We start from the raw sequence: 13,471 nt of genomic DNA on the forward strand, positions 1-13,471 counted from the left end.
ATTTGCTATGCAAAATTGACTTCCACTGGCCATTTGTGTGTGTGCTGTGAACTTAACGATTGGTGTGAAATAATATTTAGGCATTCTATACAAGATCCACTTGACCCATGGCTCATAAATCTCTTTTCTTTCCACTTCCATAGCCCCCCTGGTCCATGTAACAGAAAAACAAATCAGCTTAAAAAGGAGAATCTGTGATCCTGGAAGTATACATTAATGTACAGAGCATGATGCTTAGGAGTAAAAAAAAAAAAACAGTCGCCACATCCCCTGCCTACACTAAACCTAATCCTAGTTTCATTTAAATGGTGGTGCAACTAAATCTGTGTGGGGCAAAATGGATTGAATCCAACACTTCATCTCTTTCTAAGGCTAACTCCTGCCCTTAAACCTTCTTGTTCTGTCAGAGCACAGGGACGTCTTTTTTTGACAGACAGCTTATCAGACCCAGCTGCCAAATCTCCAGATCATTTTGTTACAAGGCATCATTTGTCTGTTTACCTTTCTTTTCTGCCAGTGCCTGTCAGGGTGGATTTGATTTAAACCAGATTTTTTGATGATTTAAATCAGTGGTTCTTAACCTTTGTTACTCGGATGTTTTTGAACTGCAACTCCCAGAAACCCCAGCCAGCACAGTTCTGGGAGGCTTCTGAGTAACCCAAGGTTAAGAACCAGTGATTTAAATTAAAAAAAACCAATTTTTAAAATTTAAACCAACTTTATTTTAAAAAAAATAATTGCCTGAATAGGGCTTATGGGAGAAACGGGACTGGGACAGGATGTTGCAGTGGGTCTTATCGCCGTTCCAGCTGCTGTTCCTATCATTTTGAGAATGTGTTCTTAACTCCTTTTGGACATCAACTCTCTGGAATTGATGCATCTTCAACCCCCCCCGCCTCCCCCCCTTCAGTGTCTTGTGGAAAGCAGAACAAATGTTGCCTCTGGCTTTTGGTGAAGGAAATAAGATTGTACATTAACAAAGGGGATATTTTGTTATCGTTAGCTTCCCTTCATATTCATATTCTTTCTGTCCTTGATTTTATATGGAATAGTACCCGGGGAGCTTTGATAATGAAATTTCAGAAACGTTGTTCACAGGTTGCCAGATCAGTCCTGCAAAATATTCACTGATGATCTTATACGCCTGGGCTTTGATTATTGTAACTTGGAATTCTACATCTCTGAAAGCTAAGTTCTCTAAGAGCAGAACACACCCTTGTTTATTCTTATACAGAAGAAGTGTTCAGAATCAGCAGAAGTTTCAGAATGTCACCCCTGTTAAATTTGTTATATGCTAGATTAAGCAGATAAAGAAGTTGAGGGATTTGGTTGTATTATATTAGCACATGGTAATCAAAAGCATGGATACTAAGGGTGCAGTTTTGGAGACTGTAATTTCTTGGAGTGGGTAAGATAAATTTTGGAAGTACTGTACAGCTGTTCCTCCCCCTGCCAATTCAGTCCAGCTCCAAACCTCAACAAAATGTTCTTTTAAAGCTTGCTTTAAAAGCTAAAATATGGACAAGAATCTGAAGAGTGCATTGATCCTTTTGCCCTAAAAGATTATTTTAATAACTGTACTTGGAAGATCTGCTCATGATGCTTGTGATATTCTTGGGCTTACAGTGTAAAGGTTATAAAGGAAACCACAGTGTTTAGTTTCCAAAGCAAAACAACATAGTGCAAGTGTGTCAGTGTGCTGTGACTGAAATGGTGCTAACTGTGATTTTAAAATATCTGTGAAGTAATAAATACGGATTTAATACTTGGATAGACTCACCAGATGAATCATTAGAATTTTGAGTTTTGAGATTTCATTTGAGAAACGATAGTTGCAAAGAGCCACACTATTTGAAAGTAAATTTGTGATTCATCTCAGTTTAAAGCACATTTTAAAAATCTGTGTAGGAAATTACAAAAACCTGTGCAGAAGGGCAACAGCTGAGCAAAGGTATTAATGTCACAGTTGGGGCAGCACTGTGTCTTATTTTAGAGTCTAGAAAATCTTGACAAAGAGACTCTTATAAAGGTGGTTTACTTCTAGAGAAGTTGCTTGGTTCACATCTGGAAAGAATTTTCATGGGACTGCTGATCTTTATCTTAAAGGAGAGGTGGCTGTTGGAAATTCCTAAATTTGTGGCTTGGATCAAAATCTAGGAAAATGAGATTTATCAGTTTATATAGCTGCATTGTCTCAAAAATCTAGTGCTGAAAATCAAACACTCATCCCCTGCACAGCATGCTCTTGTCCCAAGATTTCCTACTGGTCATGATTTTCAAGGTGCCTTCTCTTAAAGCAGCACTTATGGAAATGGATAGAGCTGCTAAGTAGCTCAGTGAATTAAGCTCTGTTAAGTAGCTCAGTGACTGTGAAGCCAGAGACTGGGGGTTCAGTTCCCTACTGTGCCCCACAGAGCACCCCCAGAAGAAGGGTAAATTATTTATGCATACTCTGTACCTTAAAAAACCCTGGAAGGGAGGCCCCATGAGTCAGAATTGACTTGACAATGTGTAATTATTATTGTTGTAGAAATGGGGGGAGGTGATTATCGCCTATCTTTGTGTGTGTGTGTGTGTGGGTGGGTGCTTTTGAGGCCGTACTCCAGGAAAAGAAATGTTCCTCCATGAGGAAGAGAGTATCCTCATGTCAGGCTGAGGATTCTGAGATCATTCTATTTGTATTTTTTTCAAATTTACTGCAAGAATTTGTAGAATAAAGAAAAGCTGTTTTCAAAGAATACTTTGTTCAGCGTCTTGGTATTAATGAGCTTTTCGTTGCATTGTTTTGGCACTCAGATGAAGATGAAGACTTTGTGAATGCGAAGGCTTCCCAAAAACAAAAGGAGAATGGGACATCTGCAGGCACATTAAAAGTGGATGCCAAAGCAAAAGTGAAAAGCAAACCCATGTCACCTGTGAAACTGATACCAACCTCTGTAATTGATTACTTTGGAACTGGTAGCGTGCATCGATCGGAGAAGAAACTGGTGTCAAGCAAACGGAAAGAAGTGAGTGGCACAGAAGGATGACACTTTCTCCTGGGTCGCGTGTGACCCAGGCTATGGGGTGTTCCATTTATGTTTCCTTTCTTTTGTAGGGTGTGTGAATTGCATTTAAAGTAAGCAGCATTAGGGAGAAGAGGAGAGCATCCCCCTCAATTTGAATTAACTGATTTGTTTGTATATTTATAGGTTGACCTATAAAGAATGATATTGTTCCAGGAAGTTCTGAGGTGGAGCCTGCTTTCTATCTGATTTTGTACTTAAGTCATGTTAATTTACTTCCTCTATTAAACTGTTTTGCATATGGCAATACATTTATGTCACTTAAAAATTTATGCATTTATTTTGGCTGTATTGCCTGTTTTTAGCCCCAAGTGTTCAGAGCAGCTGGCAAGGTAAAAGTGTATCTACATTAAAATATCACATATAAAAAATGGTAAAACAACTTTCAAGAAAATAACTGTGACACAAGAGGCAACTTGAAAACAGTGGCCAAAATCCTGTGCAGCTTCTGTTCAGAAGGAAGTCCCATCAGTGTAATAATGTGCAAGTGGTGCCATAATTTAAATATTTTAAAATCAATTAAAAACTAAATTATAAAAAATGCAATTTTTAAATATTTACATTGTAATTTAAATTATGACTTAAATCAATCTGACTTGAATCAAATCCACCCTGTGCTATTGTGCAAGGGGTTATCTGTGAAGAAGATCCACCTTTTGCAACAACAGCACTATGCAGATGATGCGATTCTGTGTTACTGTACTGGCAGGAATTTCCTCTCAGTGTAGGTTCCATGGGATACTCATCATCAATCTTAGGAGTAAATACCCCTACCCCTATTGTGGAGTCACCACGGAAAAGCTTTAACGTTAGTGGTGATTGATTTCCATTCTTTGTAATACAGTATGTTGATTAAGGGATGGTTTATCTGATCCTATGAGTTGGATCCTGCTGCTGCAGAGTAAGGTTTGTCATCTTTCTAAATACAGTGGTGCCTTGCTTTAGGATTGCCCCACATTACGACGAAACCGCTTAACAACGACCTTTTTGCAATCGCATTTGCGATCGCAAAACAATGGTCTGAATGGGGGGATTTCACTTTGCGATGATCGATTCCCTGCTTCGGGAACCGATTCTTCGCAAAACGTTTTTCGAACAGCTGATCAGCAGTTTCAAAATGGCCACCGGGTGATTAAAATGGCTCCCCGCTGTGTTTAGGGACGGATTTCTCGCTATACAGGCAGCGAAAATGGCCACCGTATGGAGGATCTTCGCTGGACGGTGAGTTTTTACCCCATTGGAACGCATTGAACGGGTTTCAATGCATTTCAATGGGTTTTTTCGCTTTACGATGTTTTCGCTTAATAGCGATTTTCCTGGAACGGATTATCGTCAAGCGAGGCACCACTGTATAGCAGAGTTCAGAATTGGGTTGAACTTGTGGATGGCAATTTGGTTCATGGTCCAAAGCTGTGATTAGCTCAGTAATGTTAACGATTGTTCACCTAGCATCAAGAAAGAAATTGGTCATCTGCAATAAATGAGCATTTAAGGGAAGTGGAAAAGAGGTAATCATTTTATCTTACTGATTTTTTCAGAAGTCACGTTTGTGACTTGCTGGTGAAAGATAAGGGTCATTCTGCCCTTTACTGTAATATTGACATGTACCTTTAACTGGCAGGGTAGACGAGATGTGTTCAAATGACACACAATTCAACAAACAGTATCAGTTTCTCCTGTTCTTTATCATCAACCGTTTAGTCGATTAGTAGAGGATTGAATAATTTGCTCACTATCCTGCCCAAAGAAAATAGGTTACAGATTATGAAAGAAAAGCATGCCATATACTCTTCATTCCCTGGGACCAGTCATTCATTTGGTTCTATTAGAAACTGAAAGCAGGAGAAAGTCAGTATAGCACAGTGGTTACAGCGTGGGATTAGGGGTCTGAGAGATCCAGGTTCTGGTCCCCCTGAGGTATGAAACTGACTGGGTGACCCTGGGTTAGTCTGTCTTAGCCTGACCTATCTTCCAGGAGTGATGTAAAACTGGAGGAGAAGACCCATATCTTCCATGTTGATCTTATTGGAAGATGAAGAGGACATGACTGTGAGATCCATCTATCTGTTGGTCGGTCTGGTGGCTGAATTAATTTTAGCCCAAATTAAGGTGGGATGGATGTAGATTGAATCCCGATTGGTTCTTTTTCTAGTCTTGGACCTGTTTATTGCATGTGGTTGTCAGTATCAGTGTTTATGTAATCTTCCATGCAGAAACCTGTCAATTCTAACCTCTAGATTTAAGAAGCAAAACTGGCCCAGTCCTGCTTAATGCTTTAGTAAAGGACCTATGTTAGAACAGCACAGAAAGAAGGCAGGGGCCATGCAGAGTTTGTTCTATGTTTTAAGTGCAGTTAGGATGAGGTTTTCTGCTTTCTTATTTGTCTAAAAATGTTGCTTGGTGCACATCAAAACGATGGGATTGTGAAATCCCTTATGATTCTTCTCTCTTTGTGGTGCAGCCTTCCCAAAGCGGTGATTCTACACTAGATGATGAGGCTATTGCCAGGCGACTACAGCTTGAAGAGAATACAGAGGTAAAATACTTTCCCCAGTTTTTTAGCTGCCTTGATGCTGAATCTGCGTGGTCTCTTTTGTCCATGAAGCTCTTCTACTGAATTTCCCTTTTCCAATTTATTTAGCATTGTTTTTAGTTTCACTCCATCTCCTCTCCTTTCTTTCCCATCTCCATTTTTACTTGACTTTTTCCTAAGGCCATGACTCCCAGAGTCAGACTTTCAAGTTTCTTCTTGAACTTTGCACTTTGTGACCAAATATGCTGCTATTCTTCTCCCACACTGCTTAGAGAGTTATTGCCTTAAGCTTGGAACTTAATAGGCTTTTGGGAAGAGTAGGGTATAGATAGCTTGCTTGCTTGCTTGCTTGCTTGCTTGCTTGATTGGATTTATACCCCGCACCATCTGGCAACCTGGCCACTAGGCTGAGATACTCATTTATCCTCCCCCTGTTATAATCACCACACACACTTCCTGAGATTGCCTTAGTCTGATGTAGGTTTTTGGAGACAGTAAGGGGATGTGCAAAGAAAGAGGAACCAGTGAAAGCAGCTTACCATGCCTTGCTGCTTGCAGGAGCATTTTGTGAAAACAATTTGTCTCATGGAATGTTCCATTAGTGTAGAATTATAGCATCACAGAATAATTGTTTTGGAAGATGTTTTTAAGACCATTGAGTCCAACCCCCTGCACAGCGCAGGAATCCAAATCAAAGCAGATCTGATCAATGGTTGTCCAGTTTTCCCCTTGAATGTCTCCAGAATTGGAATGGTCACCAACTCCTGAGGTAATTGGTTTCATTGTTGTACTGCTTTAACAGTTAAGTATCAAGTACTAACATTCATTAAATCTAGTACAGTGGTGCCTCGCATAGCGAGGTTAATCCGTTCCGGATTAACCTTCGCTATGCTGAAGCATTGTTGAACGGATCAAAAAAACCCCATTGGAACGCATTAAACATCGTTTAATGCATTCCAAATGGGCCAAATACTCACCATTCAGCGAAGCTTCGTAATGGCCGGCAGCCATTTTTGCGCCCTCGCCTCGCTTAACGAGGGCGCGAAAACGCTGCGCGTGGCCATTTTGGGCCATTTCCGGGCTTCCGGCAGCCATTTTGGCCGCCGAACAGCTGATTGTCGGGCTTCGTTTTGCGAAGATCGGTAAGCGAAACGCTTACCGGTCTTCGCAAAGCAAATTTAGCCCTATTCAAAAAACGTTAAGCGATCGCATTAGCGATCCGAAAAAACGGATCGCTATGCGATTTCATCGTTATGCAGTGTGCTCGTTAAGCGAGGCACCACTGTATTAACATGCATTTTCCCATGTGGACAGTAGCATCTTCATGACACAGAACAGGAGAGAATAATAGTTTAGACTTTATCTGCTGGTAGATGTTATTACCCACATGGAAGAGAGCTTAAGCATATTGATACTATTATTAATCTTTAAACATGAGTGCTCTTGTATTCCCTATTTAATTCTGTAACCATCCAAGAATGTAAAAACTAGTCTAGTCAAATGTTGTGTTTCACAGATTATGGTGTTCTGCTATCTTCAAAGAAAAGTATTTGCTTGATAAAGGGAGTTTATTCTAGGGCTCAAAGATGTTGGTTCTCATTGCTAGCCTTGACTGATAAGCTTCAGAAACATAGTGGAGAAGTCTTTGCCAAGCTGAGGGAAACTTTTGTAAGCAGCAGGCAAAGGGTTTGTTTGTGTGGTGGCAGGGGGCTTCTTTCATCTCACATACTTGGTGCTCTGCTTGTTAAAATCCTCCTTCAATTTATATGAAATTGGGTCTAACTTATATTTAAAAAGTGAGTGTACCAGAGTGTTGTATCATCTGAGCTGTATAAATTCTATGAAAATAGCATTCTGATATATGCATGAGTTAGGTGGATAAATACAGTTTGCTAAAACACTTTCTGTACCTAGTTCATTCTCCCTTCATGCAGTCTTGTCTGCAGTCACGTACCTTGATATGGTACAGAGGAGCAAACAGGTAAAAACTTGGAAAGTGACTATGTTAACCTAATTTTTTTACTGTTTTGCCTGTACAAGTATGGAAAAGGGTTTCTGGAATATTGCTCAGAGACAACCTGGATGATCTAGTATTACTTTTGAACTGAAATTGGGAGCAACTGTGAAAGTGCTGGGTACCAAGAGTTATCTCTGGATTGTGATCAACATATGTGAGATAGATATATTTAGTCATATAGTAACTAATATTGAGAAGAATATTCTCACTGTTAAAAAGAGACAATATCACATGAAAGTCTTTATTTTTTGTTGTTGTTATTTATTATCCAAAAGACAAACAGTAAAACATTGGCAGAAACCCAGTAATAAGTTGTAATTAGAGTAGGCGCACTGAATCAGCGGAGCCTGCTGGAGGAGTTGACTCACCACATCCCCATTAATGCAGTGGGCCTGCTCTAGTTGTGACTTACTACTAGATATCAGTCATTGTCATTATCTACAGCAATACAACAGAGGCCCCCATCTGCAGGATCAATATCCACTGATTCACTTATCCACTGCCTGAAAACAATGAATAAATAAACCCTTACATATTTTCAGGGTGTATTTACCAGAACCGGCCACTAGAGGGAGACAAAGACCATGCAATGTATAGCATTCAATACTGTACTTACGTGGTGGTTTTTGGCATCTGCTGGGGGAGCTTGGAACCCATCTCCCACAGATACTGTCGACCTCTTGTACACATTGTGGCCTTTTATTAGGCTACCTTGAGATCTCCCCATATTACTTTATTATTACTGTTTACGTTTTACGGAATGAAAAATAACTGTAAAGAACTTCTGATACACCCATTTAAAAATGGGAACTTCTGTTAAAAGTTAATATGTGCTAAGTATGCATTAGCGTACTTAGGCAGCGTTAGCATAATCTCAAGGCTTCCCATGCTGCAGCTCCCCACAACTGTGCAAAAAGGGGCTTTTCTTGAGCACTGGCACGGTACACCAATAAGCAGTGCTCCTGTCCTGCCTCTGTACTATGGCAATACAATGATTTGATTTGTCCACTGAGGCTGGTGCCAAGAGCTGAATTCTCCACAACAATGCAAGATACTGTTGCTATGCAGTTTTTGCCAATGTAGTTTAAATATTTAAACCTGTAAGAATGTGCTTTAGAAATCGACAATTTAAAAACATGGTTTATTCTTATGATAATTTTATGTTTTAACCCAAGGATCTCTTCACAAGAATTTTTTTTCTTCTTGTGTTGTTTGCTCACTTGACTTCCGTTTTTGCTGTTGAGTTGGCGTTCAGCTTCATGCTGAAAACAGGAAAGATTAATGCTGTTCATTGGTCTGAATATCCTCCTGTGGATTATGATCACATAAAAGGAGAGCCTGTGGCATTCTTGTGCTTACAAAGTTATCTGTCTGAATCATGCACTGAGGCAGGTTTTGATCTCATTTTTGTTCAAAGATTTGATTTGGGTAATATGTGCAGCACAGCTCTTAGCAAAACTCTTGGCCAGAATGAATTATCTATCTTCTAAAAAGCAATATTTGATAAAAACAGGATGCTAGTCACAGTAGCTGCTGTCTTGTATTCAAGGGGGACATTAAGGGAAACTTGTTTTTGACCTTACTGAATTCAATTGAATAATCGCAAACAGGACTTGAGTGTGTATTGGGAGTAAAGAAACACATTTAAGAAGAGAGATGTTGAAAATACAGCTTGTAGGTTGAGAGTTTGTTGGCTTAAAGGGAGAATGATTTAGGGAAGCTCCCTCAGACTGACAGATCTATTATTTGGGCAAGCGATACCTAAAATGGATGGCTCTGAAATGGAGCAACCTGTAGGCCTGATCTGTCTAGTTCATAAATGCTGCGTGACTTACTGTTGCAGCTTCCCGTTGGTCTTGCAAAATAATAAAAAAGTTGCATTAATTTATACTTGGTTTAAATTTACTGATGAGGAATTCTCTACATCCGCCTGCTTGATTGCCATTCATTTGGTTCATAATAAGCTATGGTATGTATTTCTTCCCCACTTTTTGTTTCCCTCTCAATAAAAAGGAGAAGGTTTCAGTTGTTCAAAGTCAGTAAGTTAATTGCAAGGCTGGCAAGACAAGAGGGTCCAGTTCCATTCCCAAATGTCCCCACAGAGAGCACCCAAGCCTGTCTTGTCACCCACTAACGCATTTTCCTTTTCTTCTCATACTGCTAAGGCAGCAGCAGGCCAGGTGTCAAAATGGAGTTTTTTTTAGCATTCCACAAGGACTTGCTGAGAACTCAGTTTCTTAAAATACTCTTCTTTCCTACCATAGCAGCCCTGGAGGAATTGAGGGGAGGGACAGGGAGGAGCTCTCTTCCCTCTCTCAGCAATGGACTAAAGAAGGAGGAGGAGGATGTAGGTCAGTGGGTGTGTTGCAGGGAAGAGTTTCCCATCTTGGTTAAAAGTAAATTGTGCAAAAGATGAACTTGGCACTGGGTAGAGTACTATAACACTTGCAGAGTGTCACAGTGAGAATTGCAAGTGGAACAATTAATATTCCAAGACAACAAATTAGGAAGCATAGTGATACCACCGGTACAGTTTTCATTTGGAGGCATGCTAGACATCTGTTTATAAGCAACATCAGTGTACTTGTTAGTGCCTTTTGTGATATGTTGCATGTTCTTTACAGATTGAGAGACAGCTGCATGAAGATGAAGAATTTGCTAGAACGCTGGCCTTGTTGGATGAAATACCAAAGAAAAAGGTAACAGTTTATTATGTCATTGCTCAGTGTAAATCTGTCCTTGTTTGTGTGTTTCTGGGTAATAATCTGCAGTGAATTACAAGCATCTTGCATATGATTATGAGAATTGTCACTGTAGTACCTATCTACCTACCTACCTCAAGCATTTATACCCAGCCCTCTATCACAGGATCTCAGGGAAGGTACAGAGCCATATAAAATGATTTTAAAACATAAGGTATTTAAAACAATTTAAAATTAATCAGTTTACAACAAAAAATTAAAGCATTTATACTATTGTGAAACTTGTGCAGGCCTCAATGTTATCCATGCTTTTTTTAAAAAAAGAAGGAAGTCATGTCTTTGTATTAGAACTACTTTTTTCTTGTTCTTTAGTTGTTGTTGTTTTCCCTGAGGTTTTAAAAACAGCGCAGATCTAAGAAAATAGCTGCAGCCTATTTTTAAACTTTGAGCATTTCAGGATAAGACGAGAAAAAACAGTTTAGGATAAGTTGAAAGCAGTAGAAAAAGAGGAGCTTCTGAAATGAGATGGATTGACTCAATTAAAAGAAGTGTACTGCTAATTTTTTAAGGCCTGAGCAGTGCTATTACTGATTGCACCTTTTGGAAGGCATTAAATCATAATGTCATTGTAAGTCAGAAGTGACTGGATGGCACACACCATACACAGGTTTCTCATCTCTGTGTTGTGTTTTTTTTTTTTTCACTTGGCATTTTGTAGTGCATACAGTAAAGAGAGTGGTCAATATTTTCAGCCATGATTCTTGGAGTGAATTTCATTTTTTGTATACATCTTCCCTGAAAAGGTCATCTATACAACTATGTATAGATTATACTAGATTGATCTGAGGTTGGAGTGTTGGAAAGTTGGTAGACCAAGGAATTGTGAAGAGCCATCTTACTAACCATGCTGTCATTTGAAACTGATCTACACCTTGACATGCTCTAAGTGAAGATCAAAAAGAGGGATCCAAAATTGGTCTAATACTTGATCTCTGTGAACAAATATGTATGCCCATACTTGCATTTTGAACACTAGTTGCATAGCTAACTGGGTTGAGGGCGCAGAGTGGCATGGAAGAGCTTTGAAGATTGTTCCAAAAATCTTTAAACAAATGAAGCAGAAAGAACAAGTGGAACCTATGATAAAACATATGCAGATGGAGTGCCCTTGTTCAGGATTCCATCCATCTGATTCTCTTCCCCACATATCAGTTCTGCAGGATTCTGTGGGCCTGGAGTGAACTGGGGCTTTACTGGGCTGTTTTTTGTGTCGTCCCTCCCTTATTTCCCCCCTAAACTCTTTTCACATTTCTGCAAATCTTGGGGATTTTTAAAGCCCACTATGGCTTTCCTCTTGCATATGAGTGATGCTATTTTGGCTACATAAGAAATGGTACTCAGTCTGAACATTGCAGGTTAGGGAAGTTGTGATTTGTTTCTTGATCTCTGAGTAGATAATTGTACAGTCTATGTTCGTTGGAGAAGTGGCTTGGTTTTAAATTGCAAAGGGCAAGATTCACCAGCTCAAAAGACTTTTGATTCTTTTGATTCTATGTGTTGGATTCTGTCATATTTTAAAGAAACAGTCATACTGTTTTGAAATGCTGTTTTCAATCAGATATCCTTGCCTTTCTGTTTAGTAGCTCACAGTCCTATCAGGATTACTGGAAGAAATCTGACAAGAGAATGGATACTGCTTCCCTTTTATATGTCTCTATCAGGCTCTTTTTCCGTATAGTCCCAGCATTATGAATTAAGTAACAAATATGCATGTGATAATGTTATAGAATGACTTCTGGGGTGTATTCTATAAGAAATCTTAAGGATCTTAATAGTATGTGATCTTGTTTTAGGACAAGTGAAAGTTTATTTCCAAAGTTAGGTATCCATTTATTATGATTAAGTACTTCAGTACAGCTGCTTTGGGTCCTTTTAAGGAAAAAGGTGGGGTAGAAATATTTTAGATAAATAAATAAATACATATACAATAGTTATTTATGAATACATTTTAATCTGTTTTAGCCTCAAAAAGATCCAGACGAGAAACAGACAGTTTCAACAACCAAAATTAGTCCAGAGCAATATCACAAAGGTAGGTGTTGTTTAGTATAGTAGATTTTTAGCTTGTTGGGCTGAAGCACTTTTTCAATACTGAAGACTCTTTTCTCCACCCAGTTAAACCTAGCATTTCAACTCTTGACTCAAGACCTTGTTCTACAAAAGATCGGATTCACTCAGAAAGCACACGGACATCAAGTCTTCATTCAGAGTCTACTGTTAGTAAAGAAGGGAAGGATGGGGGAAACTCAAAGGCTAACTCCAAAAATATTAAAGTGCAGAATGGGACTCCGAAAGGAGACAAAATCAGAACAGAAAGTGTGACTCCAAGAGGAAAGACAGTGTCACCAAAGGAGGAGAAAACACCTAAAAAAGAGAAAATTTCTCCCCAGAAATCTAAGGTAAGCGTAAGATGCACGCTTGTGAGATTGCATTTTTAATGCATGATGAGGAAGCTAAAAGATTTTGTTTTTCTTCATTCAAATAATTTAGAACTTATTTCCAATGATGCTGCCTGGTTTTCTTTCTTTTTCTTGAAGTCTGAAAGCCCAGAAGATTCCGAAAAGAAGCGCATGAATTATCAGGCGTACCGAAGCTTCCTCAATCGAGAAGGTCCAAGAGCGCTGGGTTCTAAAGAGATACCACAAGTAAGTCAAAGTGCTTGTTGCAAAAGGATAGTGTGAGGTATGTACTGGTAGAGATTGTTGCTATGCTATTTGAGGTGGCTTAAGAACTCTTCTTTGACTTCTTCCATGGTGCCTGCTGCTGGAACCTCTGCTTGTAGTCATATCTTGAGATGTTATCTACAGCTTTCTAAATTATTCCTTGGAATTGAGGGAGCTGAAATCATTCTGTCTCCATCCACACATGTTCAGTTCTCAGATCTTGTGGTATCTATAGTTGTTTTAACAAATGTTAAAAACAGTGTGGAAACAAGAGTGAGATTTTGTTCCATCCAGGAGTATACAACAAGGCAGCTTTATCTTGTATGATTTTTTTAATGCAATGTACTTGTATGTACTACCAAAAATGTTTGCAAAGTACACATTACAGTATTGAATATGGTGTCTGTTCAGCCATGCGCACAATGTATTTT

The 13,471-nt window shown here is 39.2% G+C and overlaps 1 protein-coding gene across 3 annotated transcripts in view; it reads left to right on the forward strand.

The window, feature by feature from the left end:
* RFC1 (replication factor C subunit 1) overlaps positions 1-13,471 on the forward strand; it is a 46,224-nt gene that overhangs the window by 12,716 nt on the left and 20,037 nt on the right. For 2 of the 3 annotated variants that reach the window (XM_073001161.2, XM_020786239.3), the window contains exons 5-10: positions 2,797-3,008; positions 5,527-5,601; positions 10,240-10,314; positions 12,340-12,409; positions 12,493-12,776; positions 12,915-13,022. In XM_073001161.2, coding sequence (XP_072857262.2) covers positions 2,797-3,008; positions 5,527-5,601; positions 10,240-10,314; positions 12,340-12,409; positions 12,493-12,776; positions 12,915-13,022 — 824 coding nt within the window. Of the gene's footprint in view, positions 1-2,796; positions 3,009-5,526; positions 5,602-5,669; positions 6,368-10,239; positions 10,315-12,339; positions 12,410-12,492; positions 12,777-12,914; positions 13,023-13,471 lie in introns of those variants that run through there. The other variant, XM_073001162.2, reaches the window with a different exon arrangement.

Source organism: Pogona vitticeps, chromosome 5, assembly GCF_051106095.1.
Source record: "Pogona vitticeps strain Pit_001003342236 chromosome 5, PviZW2.1, whole genome shotgun sequence".
Lineage (NCBI taxonomy): Eukaryota > Metazoa > Chordata > Lepidosauria > Squamata > Agamidae > Pogona > Pogona vitticeps.